General features: G+C 38.4%; 1 protein-coding gene across 3 annotated transcripts in view; it reads left to right on the forward strand.

Moving 5' to 3' along the window:
• Fam13a (family with sequence similarity 13 member A) overlaps positions 1 to 24,088 on the forward strand; it is a 99,639-nt gene that overhangs the window by 40,674 nt on the left and 34,877 nt on the right. For all 3 annotated transcript variants that reach the window (XM_076864841.2, XM_076864839.2, XM_076864840.2), the window contains 3 exons: positions 2,125 to 2,311; positions 15,827 to 15,903; positions 16,422 to 16,464. In XM_076864841.2, the coding sequence (XP_076720956.1) occupies positions 2,125 to 2,311; positions 15,827 to 15,903; positions 16,422 to 16,464 (307 nt within the window). The remainder of the gene's footprint in view (positions 1 to 2,124; positions 2,312 to 15,826; positions 15,904 to 16,421; positions 16,465 to 24,088) is intronic.

The following is a 24,088-nucleotide window of genomic DNA, read 5'->3' on the forward strand; positions in this document are numbered from 1 at the left end:
TGTTGGTAGTACTGGAAACTGAACCCAGGGGTGCATTACCACTGAGCTGTCTCCCCAGCCCTAACCCAACCTTTTTAAAATTTTGAAATGAGTTCTCATTAAATTACTAAGGATGCCCTCAAATTTGTGTTCCTCTTGCTGGAGCCTTCCAAGTCACTGGGATTATAGGTGTCAGCTCAACAAAGGAATTGAGAGGGGACCCAATGCAGTCCATTGTAACAGCAATGTGATTTCAAGTGTGAAAGGACCACTAGGAAAAAATTATAACTGGACACATACCCCAGAAGTTAGGGAAAACATGAAGAGTGATCGGAAGACAGAACTTAAGTAGTAAATATGTGATTCTGAGTTTAAGACCAAACTCATACCAAAGGTGCTCTCTCATTGTGCAGAGGAGGGGTGTGAGCTTTAGGTGTGTGTGCTTGCACGTTAGTCCCTGCTGGCTTTGCTTTCTGTCTTTGATTAGTTTATGCTTAGGTAATTCTCATAGATTATGTTTTACATAATTATGCCAAACATGTATAACTTCCACATTAAGAGTTGTAGAAAAGAAACCAGCTGCAGTGGTACAGACCTATAATCCCAGAAACTATGGAGGCTGAGGCAGGATTATAAATTTGAGGCCAGCATCATCATATTTTTGAGACCCTCAGAAACTTCAGACCCTGTTCAAAAGGAGCTGGGCATGGTGGCACATGCCTGTAATTCCAACAACTTGGGAAGCTGAGGCAGGAGGATCTCAAGTTCAAAGCCAACCTCAGCAACTTAGTGAGACCCTAAGTAACTTAATAAGACCCTGCCTTGAAATAAAAAATGAAAGGGCTGAGGATGTGGCTCAGTGGTTGAGTACCCCTGGGTTCAATCCCCAGTATAAATAAAAAGTAAAAGGGACTGGGGATTTTGCTTGGTAATAAAGCACCCTGGTTTCAATCTACCTACTATCAAATAAGAAGGAAAAGGAGGAGGAGGAGAAAGAGGAGGAAGAGGAGAGATGACTTGTAAAAAATAAGACCAAATTAAATATTAGGGCTAAAAATTACCCAAGATAATATAACTTTGAAAATATTATGATAGTATTTAATTCATAATTTTGACTCCATTATAGCCCAAGGATGTGAATTTATATTGCAGAATAAATATTTAATATTATCTTTCATTTTGAGATGTGATTGGAAAGACAGTAAAATATGGTATCTATTTTTACTTTTTAATTAATTTATTTCAAGGTACAGTTTTAGATACATTAACCCAGTCTTACTATGAGGGAGAATAAAATCTCATTCATTTCTTCCTTACCAAGCCATGGTGCTATGCTGATGGTTTAATTTGTTCCATTTTTATTTGCAAAAATTTTTAAAAAAGGATTTCTAAGAAATTTAATTTTGGTACTGGGGATTGAACACAGGGGCACTCGGCCACTGAGCCATATCCCCAGCCCTGTTTTGTATTTTATTTAGAGACAGGGTCTCACTGAGTTGCTTAGTGCCTCACTTTTGCTAAGGCTGGCTTTCGACTCATGATCCTCCCACCTCAGCCTCCTGAGCCACTAGGATTACAGGCGTGCGCCACCAAGCCCAGCATTTTTTATTAAAATATGATTTCTACCAAGATTATCTAATTCAGTGAGATTTAAATATTAATATATTTTGCTTCTACCAGAATGTATATTATTTGAGAACATCAATATTCCCATTCTAAAATAAAAATAAAATATTCCCACTCTAGAGAAGACATTGTATTTCCTTTTGATTTTCCCCCATACATTGTATTAATTTATAATATTAAAAATTATATTATATTAACACCTACCATGAATAATGGGAAATTTTATTAAAAACTTGCATTGTTCTGCCTATTTGAATACAAATTACTTTTAGTAAAATACAAAAGTTGTGGCAGAAACAGCCCTTGCCACTAGGAATGCCTGTAGGAATAATTTATTTTAATGTGATTGGGGAACCAGGAAGCCTTAGGAGTGATCTCTACTGAGATTTTGATCAAAGATGCAAACTAAAATTTCTGGGGATTCTTCAGACATCTGGTATATATGATTCAGTGGCAGTATTACAAAATACTTCCTTTACTCTTTAAAATAAAATTAAGCTGCTTTTTCTTCAATTCAAGGGGACTTATCAACAAAGAAAATATTCCTTCTGGCTTCAACAGCCTCGATGAGTGTATCTTGAATACTCAGGAAGTAGAAAAATTACATGAGAACACCTCTGATTATATTGGAGAAAGAAGCAAACCTAAACGTCAAAAGTCCAGTTCAAAACTTTCTGAGCTCCATGAAAATCAAGACAGCCTTGTGGTAAGTGAATATTTTTACATAGTTTTTACTTGTAGCCTGTTAAGAAATATTACAGCTCTTTTCCTTGCTTTATAAAAAATAAAAAGTAATTTCAGTCTTGAGTTTTATAGAATTATAGAATATGAGTTCTCAGAGAGGATTTAGACCTACTGAGTATATACATTTGTATTTCCCTTTAATAAATATAAAAATTTAGAGTAATTAATATGTTATTCTGCCAAAGTAATGAGACAACACACACTTTGATTTCCATGTTATATTTTCATCTCATTTAATGAGCATTTTTACATTTTATTTTTAATAGAATTGTTCAGAAAGCATTTTCCTATTTTCCCCATTCTGTTTATTCTTGTCTGTGTGAATATGCAAAAAAAATTAATGAATGAACTTAGCAAAGTGAAAGAAAAATACATAGGAAAGCAGAATCAACTATTTTTGTGTTCAGAAATCTCTTCATGTTTGGAAGTTTAGTTTTAAATTTATATATGTTTTTCCAAATTAATGAGAAACAAAAAGAAATTAATCACCTGCATCCAGTTACCTCAAACCTGAAGCTCATGTCATTAATTAAATATATAAGTTTTTACACGTGGTTTAGTTAATAACAATATTTATCAATATAACTATTTAATATCCATCATCTTATCTCATTCATGCTTCAGTTTCACTGAAAAGTAAGAGTCAAAATGCTTTCTAGTTCCCGTTAGCTTAAAACAATTAACAAAATATTTTATGATAAAACATGAATTGGAGTCCCTAATTTTAAAAAAAAGGGAAGAACCCATTATTATTGTTTGATGGACAGATTCTCTGATCTATTTTACCTCTGTCTGGTTTTTTAGCTCTGTGTTTGGATTTGTGTATATTTAGCAAAACTACAGGCTGCCTATTTTCCCATTGTTAATTTCTCTGTGCTCAGAAGAGATTCTCAATATTCCCCTAAGTACGATATACATAAATGCAGATCTAAGAGAAAACATGTTTATGTTACTCTCCCCAGCCAAATGCTTGATATTTTGTTTCTAGAAATAAACTGATAAACTAAAATGAACAGAAATATTCATCCTCTGACTTATGTCTGATATAGTTCTCAAAGAATTTCAGCTTTGAAATTATATCTGATATGGTTCTCAGAGTAAAGAATTTAAGTTTTGGAATCATTACACATTAACTATGTTTTAACATTTATGATATCATTCTTCCTTTTGGAGAAAAATAGTTTTATGTGGGGAGAGGTTGGTGGGGATTAAACCTGGGTCTCACATATGCTAAGCATGTACACTACCACTGAACTATATCCTCAGTCCCTAAAAAGTAAATTTTTTAAATAAAATAAATGATGCTAACTTCGCTAACTCTTTAGTTGGCCTAAGATTTGCTTATCTGCCAAAAAGATTTATGGTGATTAAAAAGTCTGAAGCTTGGTGCTGGTATTGTAGTTCAGTGGTAGAGCAGTTGCCTAGCACATGTGAGGCACTGGGTTCGATCCTTAGCACCACATTAAAAAAAAATAATAAAATAAAGATATTGTGTCAATCTACAACTTAAAAAAAATTTTTTTTTAAAGTCTGAAGCTTGACTTTATAGCTTGCAAAGGATGTTTTTCAGTTTGATGGACACATTCTCTAGTCTATTTTATCTCTGGCTGTTTTTTTAGCTCTGTGTTTGGATATTTGTACATTTACCAAAACTACAGGCTGCCTATTTTCCCATGAACTGAACCCATCAATAATTCTTTCCCACCAGTAGTATTGTCTTCAGTTACATAGCTAGGAACAGTTAATATAAGCAGAAAAGGACATTTATCCTTAGAATGTGTGCTTGACTAATAAAACTACGGACATTCTCATTGTTTAAAAACATTGGGAGGAAAGATCCTTGTTCCGTTTTGGTGTTTTGTGTATGAAAGGATTTGTCCCTGCTCAGGTTGCCAGCTTCCTCATTCCAGGATTGTGCATGTCACATGCTAGCATAGCTGAGCTCAGTGGACCATGTCTTTGTTGCAATGAATAATTTAAAACCTGCCAACATGACTTAGAAGGAAAACTTCCTCATCTGTAAAGTGAGAGTGTTCTCAAAGATCTTGTGTAACTCTCCTGTTCCGTGAATTTTAAAATCTAATCTTCACAGGTAACCACCAGAGTAGAACCAGGGGACAAACGATGACTAGTATTTAGACTACACCCTAAAAGCTGTTGTGTATCTTCACTTTCCACTTATTTTTAACCTTCTAATTTTACTTTCCCCAATTTTCCTTCAAAACCTTTTCCTGACCCATTTCAAAATCTTTACACTCAGGTCATACATTTGTTTTTTATACCTAAAAGAAAGAAAGAAAAAAGGAGTAAAGAGAAAAGAGAGAAAGAAAAAGAATTATATATAATTATATTCTTTCTATGTGCCAGAAAATATTTTATATCCTAGGGATGCAGCATTGAGGAAAAACAGGCAAAATTCCTACATTCAAATGAGGGAAACAAGACAATGATCAAGATACATAAGTGAAACGTAAGGTATATAATATAATGATAACCACCAGGAGGAAAACTACAGCAGAGAATGGTGATAGGAATTGCGAGGGACAGGGGATGCAATTTTAATAGAGAGGTCAGAGAAGACCTCCCTGAGAATCTGACGTTGGAATATAAAGACCAAGAGGATGTCAGGAAGCAAGCTGTAGAGCTGGGTCTGCAGGCACAAAGGGCCAAGGCAGTCAATTATCTGGAATGTTCCAGGTCCCACGGAGACACCATTGTGGTCGGAAGCAAGTAAACCAAGTGAAAGAGGCAATGGGAAGGGAGGGCAGAGGAAGTGAGTAAGGTGCCTTTATTCTGGGTGAGATGAGAAGCCAGGAGAGGCTTCTTGATAGAAAGGTAATTTGACTGACTTGGATTTGGTATTCCGCTGTGTCAAGGATGGACACTAAAGTGGGCCACAGTAACAACTGGAGATTGGTTAGGAAGCTCTTGCCATGATTTAAATTTGAAATGAAAGTTTAAACTGAAGCCAGGCCAGAGGCAGTGTGTGTGACCTTGGACAAGATTGGTGTTGGGCAGTTTAAAGAGATGAGGAAGACAGAACTTTTGGGAATGGTATCCTAAGTTCAGTTTTGGACATGTTAAAATTGAGCTGCCTGTTAGACTTGTAAAAAAAGAGTATCAGGTGATTGGATTTCTGAGCCTAGACTTCTGGGGAGATTTAGCAGCTATACAAATGTGGGCATCATCAGAACTTGTAGATGATCCTTAAAGGCAGTGCATTGGAGGAGATAACCCAGGGAATGTGTACATAGAGAAGTGGCCTGGGCGCTTGGCCCTGAGGCACACCAACATTTAAGTGATGGGAGGAGAAACCAGCCAGAGGCTTAAGGAGGAGTAGCCAGATGGAGTGCGGTGGTGCATACCTGTAATCCCAGGGATCGGGAAGCTAACACAGGAGGATCATGAGTTCAAAGCCAGCCTCAGCAACAGCGAAGCACTAAGCAACTCAGTGAGACCTATCTCTAAATAAAATACAAAATAAGGCTGGGGATGTGGCTAGTGGTGGAGTGCCCCTGCGTTCAATCCCTGGTACCAAAAAAAAAAGAGGTAAGTTTGGTATTTTAAAAACCATGTATGTAACAAAGTGTCTCAAAGAGAAGGAAGGGGGGCTGGCGTTGTAGCTCAGTGGTAGAGCTCTTGCCTAGCATGTGTGAGGCATTAGGTTCAATTCTGAGCACCCCATACAAATAAATAAAATAAAGGTACATCAACAACTGAAAAATATTTTTTAAAAAGGAGAAGGGAGGGTCAGATGATAGGGGGAGTAGAAGACCATGAGTTGGATCACTGGGTTTAGCTAAGCAGAGCTCCAGGCGGATCTCAGTGAGAGCAGGGCTGGCAGACAGAAGAAGCAAACCCTGTTCTCAATGGAAAACAGAGAGTAGCTGAAGACAATGAGCCCTGACTTCACAGTGACAGTGAGCCCAAACTTCACAGTGACAGCCCTGGCTACACTGTGACAGTGAGCCCGGACTTCACAGTGACGGCATTACTTCACAGTGACAGCCCTGGCTACACAGTGACAGTCCGGACATTGCAGTGACAGTTATGACATCACAGTGATAGCCCTAGCTATATATGACAGCCCTGACTACACAGTGACAGTCCTGACTTCACAGTGACTGTCCTGACATCACAGTGATAGCCCTGGCTACACAATGATATCCCTGAAATCAGAGTGACATCCCTGACCACACAGTGACAGTTCTGATTTCACACTGACATCACAGTGACAGCCCTGACTTCACAGTGACAGTGACAGCCTGACTCTACAGTTATCTCAGTACAGCCAAAGAGGAGGTGATGTAGACCACAATAGGCAGCCTACAGATTTGGTGCCTGCACAGCGGGAGCCATCTGAGCAGATCCCCCCCCCCCCCCCCCCCCCCCCCCCGCCATCCTTTCACCTTTCAAGGATGTGATACCAGCTGAGGCCAAGAGACTGCAGATAATTCAGAGCTCTGAGACCAGGGGTAGTGAGCTCAAGTCAGAGCGTCCGGAAGCTCTGCTTTACCTCCATTATTGCCACCATCCAGCCTTTCCCTCTCCCATCCTCTAGCTCCGCGTGTCCTCTCCCCCTCCCCCCCCCCCCCCCCCCCCCCGCAGTCTGTCTCAGAAGACCTCATTCCCCGCTAAAGCTGAGACAGCCAACTCATGTTCCAGCAACTTCTCTGGCCTTGCTTCAAAAATTTCTCTAGGTCTCTGTCCTTTTTTATTTTCTCACCTGCTCAAATGACAACTGGTTTCCCCAAATTCCAAGTTTAACTTCTACTAGCCGAAAAGCAACTTTGGAAATTGTTCTCTATATCCATCTCCCCACCTACCCCACCGTGCACACAAGCAACACACACACATTCTCACACATGCACACATTTTTCATTGACTCATTTCTGTTGGTCTAGTAAAGGGTGTCTTTATATCCAAAATCTTTCCCTCAAGGGCACAGTTTAACAGTGATTGGAGAGCCATACCTCAGTCATGTATTATGTTCAATAATCCTACTGGGGACATAATCTTAAATATGGAAAAGACTGTGTGTATTAGTCTGTTTCTACAAGACTGTCTGTAATCATGGAGAATTAGAAGCAACTTAAGTAATATTTAAATGTTTAATTCAGCAAAATATTACACAATGATTAAAAATTATAGTTATGAAGAGTAATAAAATGGAAAGTATTTGACAAATTGTGTTTGAAATGCTTTGTCACCTTTATGCTCCCAGTGATCTCTAGGGAGTTATTGTTACCATTATTTCCATTCTAAATATGAGGAAAATGAGCTGTGGCAGATGAGACAACTAGGTCACACATAAGTGGGGATTCCACTGTACTGTCCCTCAGTTTTGAAAGTGAGCTATGAAGCAATATGTACAATGTGTGCACATAAGTATATGCATGTATGTGCACATATTATATATGTGTGAATGTGTATTATATCTACATACACATACATCTGTGTATGAAAAAAAAAATATATATATATATATACACATATATATTAAGGATTCATTCCTAGGGGGAAAAGACTGAAAGAAAATATATACCTAAGTGATTGCATAATTGCATTATGGTGGTAGTGGTAATACACATAATTGTTACTCTTCTCTCTGTCTCTCAAATATATCTTATGTGATTATACTAATTCTGTAATAAACACAGCATTTAATATATTAAAAAATCAAAATGTAGAGGCTCTCTTATTTATTAAAAATGTCCACTCAGTGTCTAAAATCCCAGGCAAGGTTAAGGGAAGGCTAGTAAGTGTTGCAGTCATACCTAAATTTCAGTTCCAACTTTATCACTTGCTAGCTATGGCAAGTAAGCATGTTATTTAGCCTCTGTTACTTCATCTGTAAAAGGGAGATATTAATATCTTTTTTGTGTGAGATTTAAGTGCAACTAACTATATTCAATAATAAGTGAACGTGGACACAGTGAATACTTTAGCTGCGATATCCTGTCTCTTTTCTTCACACTGCTATCCAATGTTTTGAACAGTCTACCCATTTAGCTTCAGTTGTTTTCATGCTAGCTTATCAACCCATGTAATTCAGTTTCTGTCCCACTTATCTGCAAAAGCTGCTGCCTCACTACTGGCTCTTAGAACCCCTGTGCAATGACATCCGTGTAGTCCTTGACCTTCTCAAGTCCTTGTGGCATTTGCTGCTTTGTCCCTTTTTCTCAGAACTTTTCCTCTTGGCCTCTGTGGCCTTGACCTCTCCCTGTCTCACCACAGTGATGCTGTTCTTCTCTGCTGTATCCTTTACCAGCTAATCTTCCATAAATTATGCTTGGATGTTAATGTCATCCACATTTTTGCCTCATATCTCTTTGTTAGAACTTTGAGAGCTTCTTCAATTCTTTAGTTCCAGATGTCCACTCTCTACAAATGTCTCCCAAATCACCATTTGATTGATTCTTTCTGCAGTTCACTCCAGATAGCACTTTAAAGTCAATATGTTGACTTTAAAAACCAAACTCATTGTCTTTTTGTCTTTGATCTCTTTTTCACTCAGGATCTTACCTCATTCAACCACATCATCGTCTCCTTAGTCATTTTTCTAAGTCTTTTCTTTTTTCTCACTGCCAATTCTTCTTTCTAACTATTTGTCAAATATAGTTGATTATGTTTTTAAAAATGTGATGTTCCCTTTTCCTTTTGTCTTGACATTACGTAGCCCATGTTCTTTTATAACCGACCTAGGAATTCAAAGCAGCCACCCCATATAGCTCCACACCTTCACTCTCTGTCTCCAGACCACCTTATCTGTTGCAGAACAATTATAATAATTAATTCCTTCAGTTACATAAGGACCATATGACAAGCTCTGTAGTAGGTGCTAAGGACACAGTGGTTGGTGGTCAAAACAGACACATGCTCATCCTCCCTGGAATTTACATTCTCATTGGATGAGACAGATAAGAAGCAAGTAATGTATGTCAGATGCAAAACATGCTGACTATGGAGAGAATAAAGTAAAGAGGAGCAGAAGTGGTAGGAGGTTAAGGATTGATATTGCACAAATCATCAGGTCCAGCTGCACTGAGAATGACACTTGTGCAGGGACCTGAAAGAGGTGAGGGAATGAGGCATCAGGTTATCTGGAGAAAGCATATCCTGGCAGAGGGAACCACAGGCTTACCCGTAATTGAGAGAAGAGCATTATTGGTTATGAGGTCAGAGATATATCAGGAGTCCTGGCTAATTGACGCTTTATGGTCATTTTTCAGACTTGACTTTAAACAGGGTGAGAATCCACTAAAGGATTGAGAAAGGGAAGGAAGTCATTTTCTAACTTACCATATGAAAGGATCCCTCTGGCAGCTATTAAGAAGAGCACAGGGGTGGTAAGAGATGGACAAGGATTGAAGTAAATAATTGACATAACCTATTCAAGAGGTGATATTGATTTAGACCAGGTGATAGTAATGAAGGTGGTAAGAACTGATCAGACTGTGGATATATTTTGAAGTAGAAGGATTTTCTAATGGATTGGATGTGGGATACAAAGAAAGCAGGGAGAACAGGAAACTTGGAGACTTTTGGAGCAGCTAAAAGAATGGAGTTGCCATTACTAAGAAGGAGAGAACTACAGAAAGAGTAGTGGAGAGTATCAAAAATTCCATTTAGATATGTTAAGCATGAGGCATTTGTTAGCTGAGAAGTCAAATAGGCAGTTAGATTTATTAACCTGGAGTTCAGGAAAAAATGAAATGACTATGTTTGGAAGGTTTTGGCATACCATTGGAATTTAAAGCCTTGAGACTGGATGAGCTGAAACCTAGGGTTTGAGTATGGAGGGTAAAAAAAGTCGGTCCAACAATGGAGCCCTGAGACCTCCCAACTTATACAGTAGGCAGATAAGAAGGTACTATCAGAAGACTAAGAAGCAGCAGCTAGCAATTTCCAGCACAACTCGGGCGCAACCTTTTGAGATTTGAGTCAAGAGAAACTTAGAAGAGTGAGTGACCATTTCACATGTGTGGCTAACCTGCAACTACCCTGAGGGGAGTCTTTCTGTGGGAAGGGGGAGAATAAAAGGCTGGCTAGATGGGCCAGGAATAGGAGGAAATGAATTGGATACTACACGTCTGGAAAGTCTTTGAATAGGTTTTGCTCTACGGAGGTGGAAAAAATGAGGCACCAACTAGGGGAATACTAAGGGAGGATTTTTAACAGTGATGTTACAGATGTTTGCACAATATCATCCAATAGAAAGTGGGAAATGGTAATGCAAGAGAGGGGGACACATTGCAAGAGCAGTGTTCTTGAGTAAGCAGTAGAGGATGGGGTCTAATGGATGGTGGAGTGGTTTGACCATAAACCACTTTGATCTAAAGGCTTTCTCACAGGCTGGTGTAGCTCAGTGGTAGAGTATTTGCCCAGAATGCACAAAGCCCTGGGTTCAATCCAGCACTGAAAAAAAAAGTGGGGTGGAATCAAGGGGGCATCATATGAAACACTTGTACTGTTCCTCTCCAGTGCCATCTTCTTCTTTTTTTTTCAAATTAAAAAAAAAAAATTAGCTGTAGATAAACACAGTACCATTATTTATTTGTTTTTTAATGTGGTGCTGAGGATCGAATCCAGTGCCTCACAAGTGCAAGGCAAGTGCTCCACCACCGAGCTACAACCCCAGTCCCCAGTGCCATCTTATATTCCAACCACATCCTGCCTTTCATCTAAGGAAAGTGAATGCTCTTCTAACTCTAAGTCAACCTCACCATGTTTATGAACACATCTAGATTTCCCTTCCTTTGCATACTATCAGATAATGAAGAATATGCTGTGCTCTTTGATCTCTGTGTTTTGTCAATTGGTGTGTCATGTTGCTAGTCAGAGGGAACCTATAATAAAAATGAAAGAAATATAAACAATGGAGTCTGGTTCTATAGTTGGAGTCTGGTTCTCCATGTACCATCCTACCCCACAGGAAACTTGGAAAATATGAGTGAATGAATGGTTGCTGTATTGTTTACAGTCATTTGTGTAACACAAAGCCCCAAACTCACTGTCTCAAACACAATGAATTCTTTCTCAAGTGATCATCTGCAGCAGGAGTTCAGGGCAGGGTCTGAGAGGGTGTGCTTGCAGCATTTCAGAGACCCTGGCTCAATGCATCCCTGCCATCTCCAGCAAGAAGTTTTTAGAACACTCTGGTGGTTTTCACATCTTTTCCCAGCTCATAGGAGGAATGAGTATCAAGAAATGTCCCTGGTGGGGGCATTTTGTTCGCCAGGGCTAGAAGCCGCATATGTCATTTTTTCATATCTTATTGGAGAGAAGTCCTGTCTAACCCCAGGTGTGGCTAGGTAGTATGTTGTTGCTGAGCACATGGCTGCCTATGACGGTGGAAGGAAAGTAGAATTAGAGTGAGTGGGGGGACAGCTGGCAAGCTCTTCCTGGGGCCTCCTTTATGATACCAGCCGTTCTTTTGAATATGAATTAGCTTTTCCAGTTCTAAGCAATAAAACATAAGACGTACAAAAGAGTAAGAAAAGGGATGCAGTGCTGCCATTGATCCTTTGTTAACAAGACTGTATCAAACACTGTCCTTCTCTTAGAGCTCAAGGTTAGAGGAAGAACCTGTTTTGACTAACAGCCTCACTGCAGCCTTCAGTTTGACCTGTTTGTCTATGGAAAGGGGGCATTTTGTGTGTGTGTGTGTGTGTGTGTGTGTGTGTGTGTGTGTGTTTGTCCCCTCTACAAAGACCTTGTCAGCATTTTACAATTTTAGAAGACAAATTTGTTTTTGCTCCAAGTGTTTTCAAGTGCTTCAGTCAGTCGTCAAACCGGTTTTGAGTCTAGCTCCCAATGCTAACACAGAGAGGAGGGAAAAAAGAAATTTACAAATAAATTCCACAGTCTAAAGCTAGCTATATTTCAAAGCAGTTGCTTTTTTTATTATTTGAAGGTTATATTTATAATTAAGGAGAGCAGTTTTTTTAAAATTGAACTCCTTCTTACACCCCAAATTTATCCAATATATTATGTGCTAGTGAATCTGTGTTTTGAAAGTCACTGGTAGGACTTATATGAGTCAGAACGTTATGGATTATAAACTAGGCTTTATCTGGTTAAAAAATTTTAAGGGGCAAGTTCATTAAATTATGCTTAATGTCATAGTCTGTTCTTTACTATATTAAAAAGAGTTCCTATTACCTGTTAAAGGAGTCAAAATTTGGAAAAGTAATTAAAAGTTAATGCAATAAATCATTTTTATAAGAATTTTATGACTTTAACCTTTAATAAATGCATACATTAGTGATCTAGTCTTTTACTACACCTAGAGATGGGTTTGGGACATAAACCATTCAAAACCTTCAAAAGGCCTGATGTGAATATTTTTCCTGGGGTAAGTATTGTTAGCAGCTGCAGCATACATGAAAGTCTAGTGACATACCTCCCAACAGAGGTGATCTGAGTTTCAGCCTTATTTTGACCTGTATGTGACCTTTTTCCCTTTCCTTCATCTCAGTGAAGTAAGGAATTACTGATCCTTTTCTTTACCTTCATCTTTCCTCCCTAAATCCTAGTCAAAGGGTGAAAATTAAAATTTACCAAACATTCAGTGTTTACAAAAATAAGTACTTTTGTTAATGTCCTCATAGATCCTTACTACGCTTGTCAAGTTTTGTCTGGCAAAAACTGGAGTACTTTGAACATTCCTCAGATGTCCCCCATTTCCAAAGGTATAGGTGCAACCCAGCAACCTTAGCAGAGGAACACTGTGTGCTGGCATGCTGGGTCTCTGAACCAGACTATGAATATTCAACAGTCTCCAATGTGTGGAAAAATAACATGACAACAGAAATTGTGGGAAAGCTTTAGAGAGAACTGCTGAACAGTACTGAAAGTCATCATTTGTGAATGACTCCAGTAAAAACTCATATCCTAGAAGAGCTCTTTTTGTTTGTTTGTTTGGTTGGTTGTTTTGGTATCAGGATTGAATCCAAGAGTGCTTAACCACTGAGCCACATACCCAGCCTTTTTTTTTTTTTTTTTTTTTTCCCCTTAATTTAAAGGCAGGGCCTCACTGGGTTGCTTAGGGCCCTCACTAAATTGCTGAGGCTGGCTTTGAACTTGCCATCCTCCTGCCTCAGCCTCCCTAGCTGCTGGGATTACAGGCGTGCGCCACCACACCCAGCTTCTTGGGGAGCTCTTAAACATGGGCCCTAAGCAACTCAGCAAGACCCTGTCTCTAAGTGAAAAAATCCACAAAAGGGCTGGGGATGTGGCTCAGAGGTGAAGCACTCCTGAGTTCAATACCTGGTACCAAACAAACAAACAAAAAAAGTATGGAACAAACACTAAAAGAGGACCGGAGGGAATTGGAGTTAACACTTGTGGTAACCACTTGTTGTAACCCTGGAAATCAGTACTCTTGCAAAGCTTTCTTTTATGTAACATAACTTTTTTCTAGAGTTTTCAAAAATCTATATCAATTATATTTTTTTTCTGTTTAGGAAGAGAAAATCAATCTTCTAACATCATCTAACAGAAATATCTATAAACTATTTATGGTTTATTCTCTGATCTCTCTTTTCTGAATATTTCTTAGTTTTAATCTGAAAATGTTGATTTCTTCTGAAATACTCATTTACATATCACTTTAAATGTATCACTTCATCAACACTTTTGAAATAATAAGAAGAAAGAGGACCATGGTTTCCCTAGGAATTTCTGTTTCAGAGCCTCAGGAAAACTTAATACTGCCACGCTAGATCTTTCACTAAAGATTTTGATAATCTATTGAAGATTACCAATGAGAACAAAAGTTTCTTTGTCATAGACACATCCCTCTTTATCAGTAAGGTCACATTCAGGTAATAAGAGCTATTTTGCTTTGATTTAATGGAAGCCCTTTTAGAGAGGGCTTTTCTAACTCCAACATTAAAGATATAAATATAATCCAGTGTTGCCATATTTATTTTTTTATTTCTCAGATCCATTCTAAAGCTATCTAACAATATAAATTATGATGCTGAGTATTCTAATGGCAGACACAAACACTATCTTTCCAGTGTCTGGGACACTGTCTGAACTGTGGACAAATAGTGAAATGTTTTCCGTGGAGGTTTCAGAGCTTTAGAAATAATGATAACAGCTAATACTCATTCAATGTGCCAGGCATTATTCTAGTGCTTTACATGTATTATTTTACTTAATCCTCCTGGCAACCTCTTGTTAAGCAGGGTTGTCATCTCCATTTTCCAGATAAGGAAATTGAGGCTCAAGTAGAGTAAGACAGTTGACAGTTGATGGAGGTAGAATTCTGAGCCAGGCATTCCGACCCCAGAGCTCCTATCATAATTATTCTGTTATGCCATCTCCCTTCTGTTCTTGTCAAGCAGAATTCCAGACAAACTGGCCAAACCAACATAAACAGAAAATAATTTGCTCACCTACCACGCCAAAGATTAATTTTCTACTCTGATCATATGTTTATTTGATGGAGATTTTTATATATGCCAATTTCATGGGATCATTGTGAACCTTAACCAGATTTATTCTTAAAGGGCTTTTCATAATGGTAGGTTATTAATAAGTAGGTGAACACATGATGCTTCCACGATTGCTCCTTATTTATCTGGATGTCACGAGATAAGTGGGTTATGCCTAAATCCCTTTGATGCGGATGTGAATCTCTGAGTTCAATGAAATTCAGGTCCAAATTTCCAAGACAGCTATATTTTTTAATCTACTAAATTTGCAAATAAGCAAACAAGAGCACATTTAATCCTTCATGGCAATGACTTTTTCCTGCATTCGGTCACCTGAATTATTTTTAGAAAGCATTGGCCTGTGTTCACAGAGGCAGTCAAAAAAAACTTTATAAATATGTCTCTGATTCTGATAAGCATAAACTCATTTGGTCAACCTGAAATATATACTATTCAAAGTAAATTTTCTAGTTGTATTTTGTCAACCTTAGCTAATGTAAAGAATAATATTAAATATTGTAGAAAGAAAAGTTCTTAACTCCATTTGTTTTTATGGATGTTTTACAACTTAGGAATAAGTTACATACTACCCCCAAATCATATCGGCAGTTTATCCTTTAAGAATGTTAAATAAGCAGTGAATTTAGATAAATTTTTAATTAGATTTGAGAGTATCTTTTTTGATTCTAGTCTTAACCATCCCAATTCTCTGACAATATGAGTTTTGCTGTTGAGTTTTTATAAAAGATGCATAATACCTATAAAAGACATTATAGGGCACAGTGACCATTTCCATGATGCTGTCAGATACCTTTGTTAAAGAACAATAAAACATAATATTCAACTTTATACAAGCAGAATATAATAAAGTGTCCTAATTTTACTAGTTTTAATGAAGATAAAAATGTGAGAACTATAATTAGTTTATATCCACATATTATTTGATTTTTCTACTTTAAAAAAAGGACAATCTGCTGTTGCATATTTCTTATGCTATGCCTGTTGGGCAACCAATAATTGCTCTGTTGCAGAACGTGGAAAGTCTCAGTTCCACACGGTCACATGAGAAGCCTGGATCTGATGATATTGAACTGATGTCCGATGAAAGGTAACTTCAGAATTTTCTCTTCACATTGTTTTCAGGGGCATGAAAAAAAATCTTTTTTGTTTGTTTAATTCAATATGTGTCATAAGAACTAAAAAGAATGGAATTAAAGGACTATGTTGACTGAGGATATTTCATAGCAAGGAAAATACTTAGAAAATCTACCATGGTGCTATTAAGAACAGATAATGTTTGTTTGTGCTTCTAGGGTTTTTTTTCTGTATGTTTTGTTTTTGAATTTTAAAAAAATTTGGTTTAGGGGCTGGGGTTGTGGCTCAGTAGTAGAGTGCTCACCTAGTGCATGTGAGACCCTGGGTTCGATCGTCATCACCACATAAAAACAAATAAATAAAGGTATTGGGTCCAACACAACTAAAAAAATAAATATTTTTTAAAAAATTTTGGTTTAGAGCTACTCAGCCCATTTTAAAATAAATGAAGTCAGAATATGAATAGATGAAAGGCATTGTCATAAACCAAATGGACATTTTGTGATATTTTGTTGTTGCTGTTGTTTATAGCAAAGAAAATGAAAGAGGGGACGAACACACCGAGCATTTTGAGGTGAGTCACTAACAAACGACTGTGAGGGGCTGTTTGTAAATGGCTGAGTGTGCATGTGAAACATTATAAACCTGTCAACAAGGGACAGTGAGGTAAGGACAGCACTCTGAATACAAAAAAGTGAATACCAAGGTTTAAAGATTCTTAAGAGAAATGTGCTTTTAAAGTGATTTTATCTGCTGCGAAGATAAATTTGAACATCATGGGCACTTCTCTTTACATTTTCTATAAAATAAAACAAAATGAAAAATCAAAGGTACTGGTTTGATTTTTTATGATTTGATGCATTTTTAAGTGATTAAAATACATAGAGTGGGTTTTAATGCATCTGTCACAGGGATCATCTCCTCAATTATCAGTTTAATATAAATTCAGTTTGAATGACTTAATCTGAACCTTTGTTTTGAGTTTTATGTCTCAGTATAAGTAAACAATGGAGAAGCAAATCTCTAACTCCCTTACATCATCTGTATTAGAGTTTCATTTGCTTTGTGGGCTCCCGCTAGTGTCTCAGCCATCACCTTGATGACCCAAGTATTTAGTTTCTCTTGTTCCCAGCTCCAGCCTTCATTGAGTGTGCTGAGCCTCATTTTTAATTCATGTACATATTAATCTACTACTTCTAAATATTTCCTACTCCAGCTTCAATATTAGCAGGTTTGTTTTGGGCAAGAATTAAAGCCTTTCTCACCTTCTTCTTAAATTCTACCAGTTGATTTATTAATTATATAGAGAACTGTCCCTCTAAGCAAAAGATTCTTAATCTTTGTTGGGCACTGACCTAATTACTGATAGATTTATTCATTAACATATATTAAATTCTACTATGTAGAGATCCTACATAGTAGAATCTAGGATTTAATGACTGTTAACATTCCTTGCCCCCATGGAGTTTTACAGTCTAGCAAATTGAAGAGCTGAAGGCTGAGATTGTGGGGTGTAGCTCAGTGGTAGAGTGTTTGTCTTACATTCACGAGTCCCGGCGGGGGGGGGGGGGGTTGATTCCCCAGCACTGGCAAAAAGAAAAGAAAAAGAAAAAGAAACAAACAAAAAAGAATATGAAAGCTATGGATCCCTTCTTAGAAAATTGCACACTTACATAAAATTGGACATAAAATTGCTAGAGATTAATGAGTACCTCCCTGACATATTAATGCTGTAAACTCCTTTTAGTTTCTCTATTCAATCCCTGTCTTGGACACTTCTTTATTACTCTAGCAGTTTTGGAAGGGGATGTTTCCTCTTACTGACTTCCCAGCTTCTGAGCCAGTTCTTTCATCTCTTTATTTCCAACTCAGTTATGTTTCCTTCCTTGGGACCCACCCAATAAGCTGACATGCTTTCCTTATCTCCGGGTACCTTTTTAAAGAGCTTCTTTCTTCAGGATAGATTCCCCTGCCCCTGTTTTATCTTTTCCCTGACATCTTTCTCTGCTCACAGTTAGAACCCACTCATCATGCCATTGAACTTCATTTTTTAATAAGTTGCTTTCCAGCCTTCTATAGAGGTCTTCTCAGTCCCTCCCTTTTATGTTTGTTAATTTTTATGAAATAAAGCGAATAGTGCACACCCTGATGAGTGAACTTCATAACACGAACTCATAGATTCCAAGTGGCACCCAAACTGCATTTGTGCTTGACTTGGTCTGCCACTGTCTTTCTGTGGACAGCTCCATGACAGTGGATGAATCATGGGGAAAGAATCTCAAATCCTTCTTCCATGTGCCAGGTGCTATTCTTACATGTGTCACCCATGTGCAGCTGCCCATCAGTGCCCAGCTGACAGTTGGCACTCCTTAAGCAGTCACTATTAATAATCTTTGTCATCAGGACAGTTTCACTTAGGAAATAAAATGAGGTGGTGAGTTAAAAATCTAGACTCACCTTCCCGTTAGCACTGCACCAGAGTAGCAAAAAAAGACACATCACCCCACAAGAGTGGGATTATTTCCATCATGAAGACATGTATTTCTTTCACTGAAATATATTTTCTTATTATTCTTGAAAGACTGTGAGAAGAACTGTTTCCCATTTTTAAAGCTCTCCCCTTGTGTCAGTGTGTAGATGTAGCACTTCCTAAAATGTATTAGACCACCCAAAGAGTATCTGGTTTTCTGGTAAAACAGCAGTAATCCCTCAATTTCAGAGATGAAAACTAGGTCTAGACATTGATTCCCCCTTCCTAGAATTCTGCTTAACCAGCATTTATTTTGCTTCAAGTCTCCTACAGCATCAGATTGAGATACCAGAATTTACATGCCCACTATGAATGGGTATGATGATTTTTTCAGTTTCATTTTCCCTTAAGATGGGTCTTGTTCTCATTAATATTGTCCTTTAAAATTCTTCTTGTAAACTCTCAGATTTATCTAAGATGACAAGGTAAATGACAGCTATTGAGGGAAAGGGGGGTTTTGCTTTCTTTTTTTTTTTTTTTTTAACCAATATTTAGAATGAGGACAGACAGCCGACAGACCCAGGGTCTGCTTCTCAAAGGCAGGCACAAGGGTGACGTGACTTTATTTTTTTTAAATAATCAATTTGCAGCCATCAAGTATATTTGAAGGCATATGTTGAAATTGAATGTACACTTAACCACTTATTACTTGTCTTTTTCATTTCTTTTAATTATGTAAGTAATCTATCCCCAAAAAAGGGTCTGTTGTGATCTTAGATGGGTATATTGAGAGTCACCCATGTATCTCTATATATGACTTTAATTTTTCCAATACAAGGAACATACCTTTGGGGACTTATCCCCTTCTAAAAAGAATTATTAAGAACAGGGCTGGGGATGTATCTGGAAGTGGGTGTCTGGGAGTAGATGTAAGAACATATTAAGTAGATCATTACCTCTTAGGGGAAAAACAAGGTAGATATTGAACAGAGTTCCAGAGAACTTTCTTAAAACATTTCTACTTCTTATGTGGTGATTTGGATCGAAATTTGTTTAGTGACACCCTGTAGTGAAAAAAATTTAGAATCTTTTCAAAATGCCCCCAAATGAAAGTATGGCTTCTTCAGATAGGTTTTAGAAAGGCTGACGTTTAATCAAATGTCACATGGGCCATATGGAATGAGGTAACACAAGAAAGAGCTCAGCACACTGTTCTCTGGCATGTGGAGTCTAGAGTATTTGTTCTTTTGTTTTTGAACCCCTTTCACAGCTTTAAGCATCAAGATCCTTGTCTAGATTCTAGAAGATATCACTGAAAATACAAAGAGAGAGCTCTGCTTACAATGGAAGCATACTTGACCTTGTGCTTCAATTTCTTCTGATGTTATTTTTTATTGTGAAAGTATTATATGCTTCATATAAAATCCAGAGTATTCACTAATAACCTTACAGTGAGTCTCTTTGTCAAGGAAGCAAAACAAGAATAATTAGCGACATGGGAGGATATTACATTATCTGAGAGAGATCGCTTTATGTCAGAATTATAAGGTCAACGAAGTGTTAAATTCCTTCAAGGTATTTTTACATTCTTTGTGCTTTCTAAGCCCACTGCTTAAGAGAGCTTAGAAGCATGCCCTTGATAACAAACAAGACATTCATCATAAACAAAAGACTATTTCCATTTTTCTTATCCTGCTTTAAAAAAAAAGAAAAGGAGAAAGGGGAGAGAGAAAGGGAGAAATGGAGACTTTCCAGTTCAGCCAGAATTAAATTAGTCATCACAAGATCTCAAGTGTAAGCTTTTATTTGCCCTGAGAAGGCAGATTTCTGAAATATCCCCCATCCATAGTCACCAAAGGCTATTGACACTTTGCAGTTCACATGAATTTTGGAAATTTGTTATGTCCATTTTCCTTTATTGTCAGGCCAAACAATAAATGTTTCTGGTTCTCTGAGGTTCTTCAGTTAATAACTGTGGTTATTTTTTTTTTTTTCCTGTGAAAACTGCATTGTCCAGCATGTTCTCAGTGTTGCCGATCCTGGCTCTGGTAAACTTTGAGGTCACTTATCAGTGTCCTGTGCAGGGAGGGAGAAGGAATGGAACAATAAATCATGAACTATTTCAAGCCAGGAAAATGGCAAGATCAGTCAAGTCTGGGGATCGTAAAAGTCAGACCCAACTAGAAAGGGACAAGTCTTGGCAAAGATTAGACTGTTAGACTCAAAGTTAATGTCTCCTTGACCTGAATGTGAAGTTCACCTGTGGCCCTAGGTAAGGGTGAGCACTGGGGGTTAGCTTTCCAGCACACCATGTTTTTCTTTTATGACGTGGGACACCAGCACTTGTACATTCAAACTCTCTTTTCTCACAAAATCCTGTGGCTTGTTCATTCCCAAATTCTGGTGGCTAGGACATAGTCTGTATTCAATAAGTACTGGCCAATGAATGAGTGAAAAGGGAAGGGAAGGGGAGTAGAAATGAAAATAGCTTTTCTTTTAGAGTTACTATGGACCCTCTGTCTATACAGACTTTCCATTCAATCTTCACAACCACCTTATGAAAGGTTGTTCTCGTTTTAAAGAAAAAGCTAACATTCAAAGAGGTTGTCCCACTGAAGGCCTCAAAGCTAGTCAAGCTCCACTAGCTAGTGTTTAAATCCAGGTCTCTGCCTCCAAAACCCAACCTTTTCTACCTATCGTATTGTCTCCTCTCAGAGTCAGACACTCAATTTATCTCCAGACATAGACATTTTGTCCATTTTCTTATGGGATAGCATGTTTGCCAAGGGTTTCGTGTGTGGCATCACAACCTAAGGATCTCTGAGTTGAAACGTTGTTTTTCCTCTGATTTAACTGAAGATATTAGACCTGTAAACAAAAGAAAAAGTGTAGACCAAAAATATTTTGGGTATTTGAGACTTCCGAGGACATGTTGACCTTAATGATCCAGTTAGAGAAACAGATAAGCAAATAGTATTTGCTGTCCTTACGATAGGTGCTCTTAGTGCGGGCCCTCTGGCAAGGTGCCGCAGGGAGGCCACATTTTGAAGGGAGAGATGTTGACACGGGACACTGCTGCAGAGCCTGCACAGCTTCTCCATGAGAGCCAGCGGACAGCATCCCTGCCCACTGTGCACATGAAACCACCTGCTGCCTGCTGCGGCATGGTGTCTAGGACACCGTGTCGGGTTCAGTGACCAGGAGGGCCAGAAACTGAGACTTGGGCTTCTAAGAGCTTCAAGCAAGTGAAAGAGCAACCTTAGGGGCGGATCAGAGCCCAGCAGGACGGGGCAAGTTGTGTGTGTATTTCCACATAAGTGTAAAGCGCTCCTTTCTTCTGTATGACGCACGCTCTACCACAGGCCTGCCCACCACACCTCTCTGCCTCTAAGCAAAATTGCTGCTGCTGATTCCTGGCAGAATACCGGTGGCTCTGCTCACTGATATTTTTCTTGATGCATTTAGAATTTTGTTGCATCCTTTGTTGTACCACATTTCCCCTCCAGTCCAGTCGGAGGTGCTTTCCCCACCCCCTCGCTAGCAGTTTTTATCTTTATATGGTGCCACATGATGACAGAAAGAAGGAGGGCTTCCATTTGTATATCTTGTGCTCCAGACCTTGCTTACTTCCTCTTAAATTTTTACAAGAATTTGCAAGATTACTATCATTAATGCCAATGGAAAGACTAGGAAATGGAGGCTCAGTGCAGGGCGCAACCCCACCCAAGCACCCAACTAATAGAACCTTGCTACAGTAGGGCACCGTGGTGCACTGTAAGTCCAGTGACTCTGGGGGAGGGGGGGCTGACACAGGAGGATCGCAAGTTCAAGACCAGCCTCAGCAACTTAGCAAGACCCTGTTTCAAAATAAAAATGAAAAGGCTAGAGATGTGGCTCAGTGATTAGGTGCCCCTGGGTTCAATCCCTAGGAGCAAAAAAAAAAAAAAAAAAAAGAACCTTGCTACAAATCCAGGTGTACCTGTGAGCAATACTTGTGTCCTTCCCATGGCTTGACAATTTAAATAAATGATGTATTTCTTCCATGTGCAGAAAACATCATATTTAAAAATGAAATTGTGGTTTTTGTCCTCTTCCCTTTTTTTTTGATAACTCTGAATATAACAAACCTTATAAATCTTGGTTGATATTTCTTTACTGAATGCATATTTTGTGTGTGGGTGTGCATGAGCGCGCTCATGCACACACCCACACACGCACACACCCACACACACACACACACACACACACACACAGCTGGTGACTGACTCTTTTTTTTTCTTTTTTTGGTACCAGGGATTGAACTCGGGGCCACTCGACCACTGAGGCACATCCCCAGCCCTATTTTGTAGTTTATTTAGAGACAGGGTCTCACTGAGTTGCTTAGTGCCTCACAGTTTCGAGGCTGGCTTTGAACTCTCAATTCTCCTGTCTCAGCCTCCCAAGCTGCCGGAATTACAGGCATGTGCCACCGCACCCAGCAGTGACTAACTCTTAACTTTTAAAAATCTGAGCACCAGATACAAGCATTGAACCCTGATCCACGTAGGATTCAGCTCAAGAGACAAATAATTTTTGTGACATAAGCATTCTGTGTTTTGTTTTGTTTTGTTCAATAGGCAAAGAGCATGTTAAGTAACAGCTCCAGATTTATTTTGCATTTCTATCTATTTTAGTAGCTCATCATGACCTTGTTGATGATGTTTCATTTCATCCCAAAATGTGAAGAGAATACCCGTCCTTATGCATCATTGGATGGAAATATCATAGTAAAAGCGCTGACTATTCCCCTGATGATTTCAAAGTGGGTTGGATAGCTATTAAAAGTAGCTGCAAGTCTTAAATAGTGCTTTATTTTAAGCATAGGAACATTTCTCCTACATTAATGAATTCACTTATGACTTCCAGATGTTCTTAGTTTTTTCAACTAGTGATAGTGTATTTGCCAAAATAAATTTCCATTTACTCTCAAAGAAAATAGTTTATGCAGATCTGTGCTACTTGAAAAATACGTCTGTGAGTAAATACTACTCTTAACATATTTGTTTATAGTTTTATGAGAGCAGGAATGGTGACAATGACTTGGTTTATACTATGCCAGAAGAGCAAGATAGAAAGAGAATCTCAATGAAACAGAATTAGCTTCAGTGCTACTTTTTTAAAAACACAAAACCACCGATCTTGAATATCAACCTTTGCAGGAGGGTTTTCCCTTCCCTCAGATGGGTCCTTGCCTGGTGTAGGTGCTGCTAATGAGCAAAACCAACTGTAACCGAGTTTTTAGTATTCAAAGTAGATGAATAGTAGGAAAGCAAGTGACAGATCCATATTTGTAAGATATAAATTATGCATCACCGACTTACCAGCTCTTGGCATTTTACTTAAAAAAAAAAAAAAAAGTTATGCTCCCTGTGTAATTTTGGCTCGTTTCCAAAGTTCGTATGCCTTCTTGCTAGCTAAGATGCCAACCCCCTGTGCTGTTTGAATGGTGCAATAATGCTTTAATACCAAGCTCCTGCATATATAGTCTCTCCTCCCCATACTCTGAGAAAACAGCCACAGGAAATCTGGGAATATGCAGTTAGCCCCACTTAATTGAGCTATGCCTGTGAGCTGCAGGGGAGTGTTCATGTCCCCAGCCTCTCTCCTGCCCTTGCAGGACTATTTACTAAGGGGCAATGAAGTCTGTGTGCAGAAGGTACCGCGTGTTGCTACTCCCGCCTTAGCAACA

The sequence above is a fragment of the Callospermophilus lateralis genome, chromosome 8 (assembly GCF_048772815.1).
Source record: "Callospermophilus lateralis isolate mCalLat2 chromosome 8, mCalLat2.hap1, whole genome shotgun sequence".
Classification (NCBI taxonomy): Eukaryota; Metazoa; Chordata; class Mammalia; order Rodentia; family Sciuridae; genus Callospermophilus; species Callospermophilus lateralis.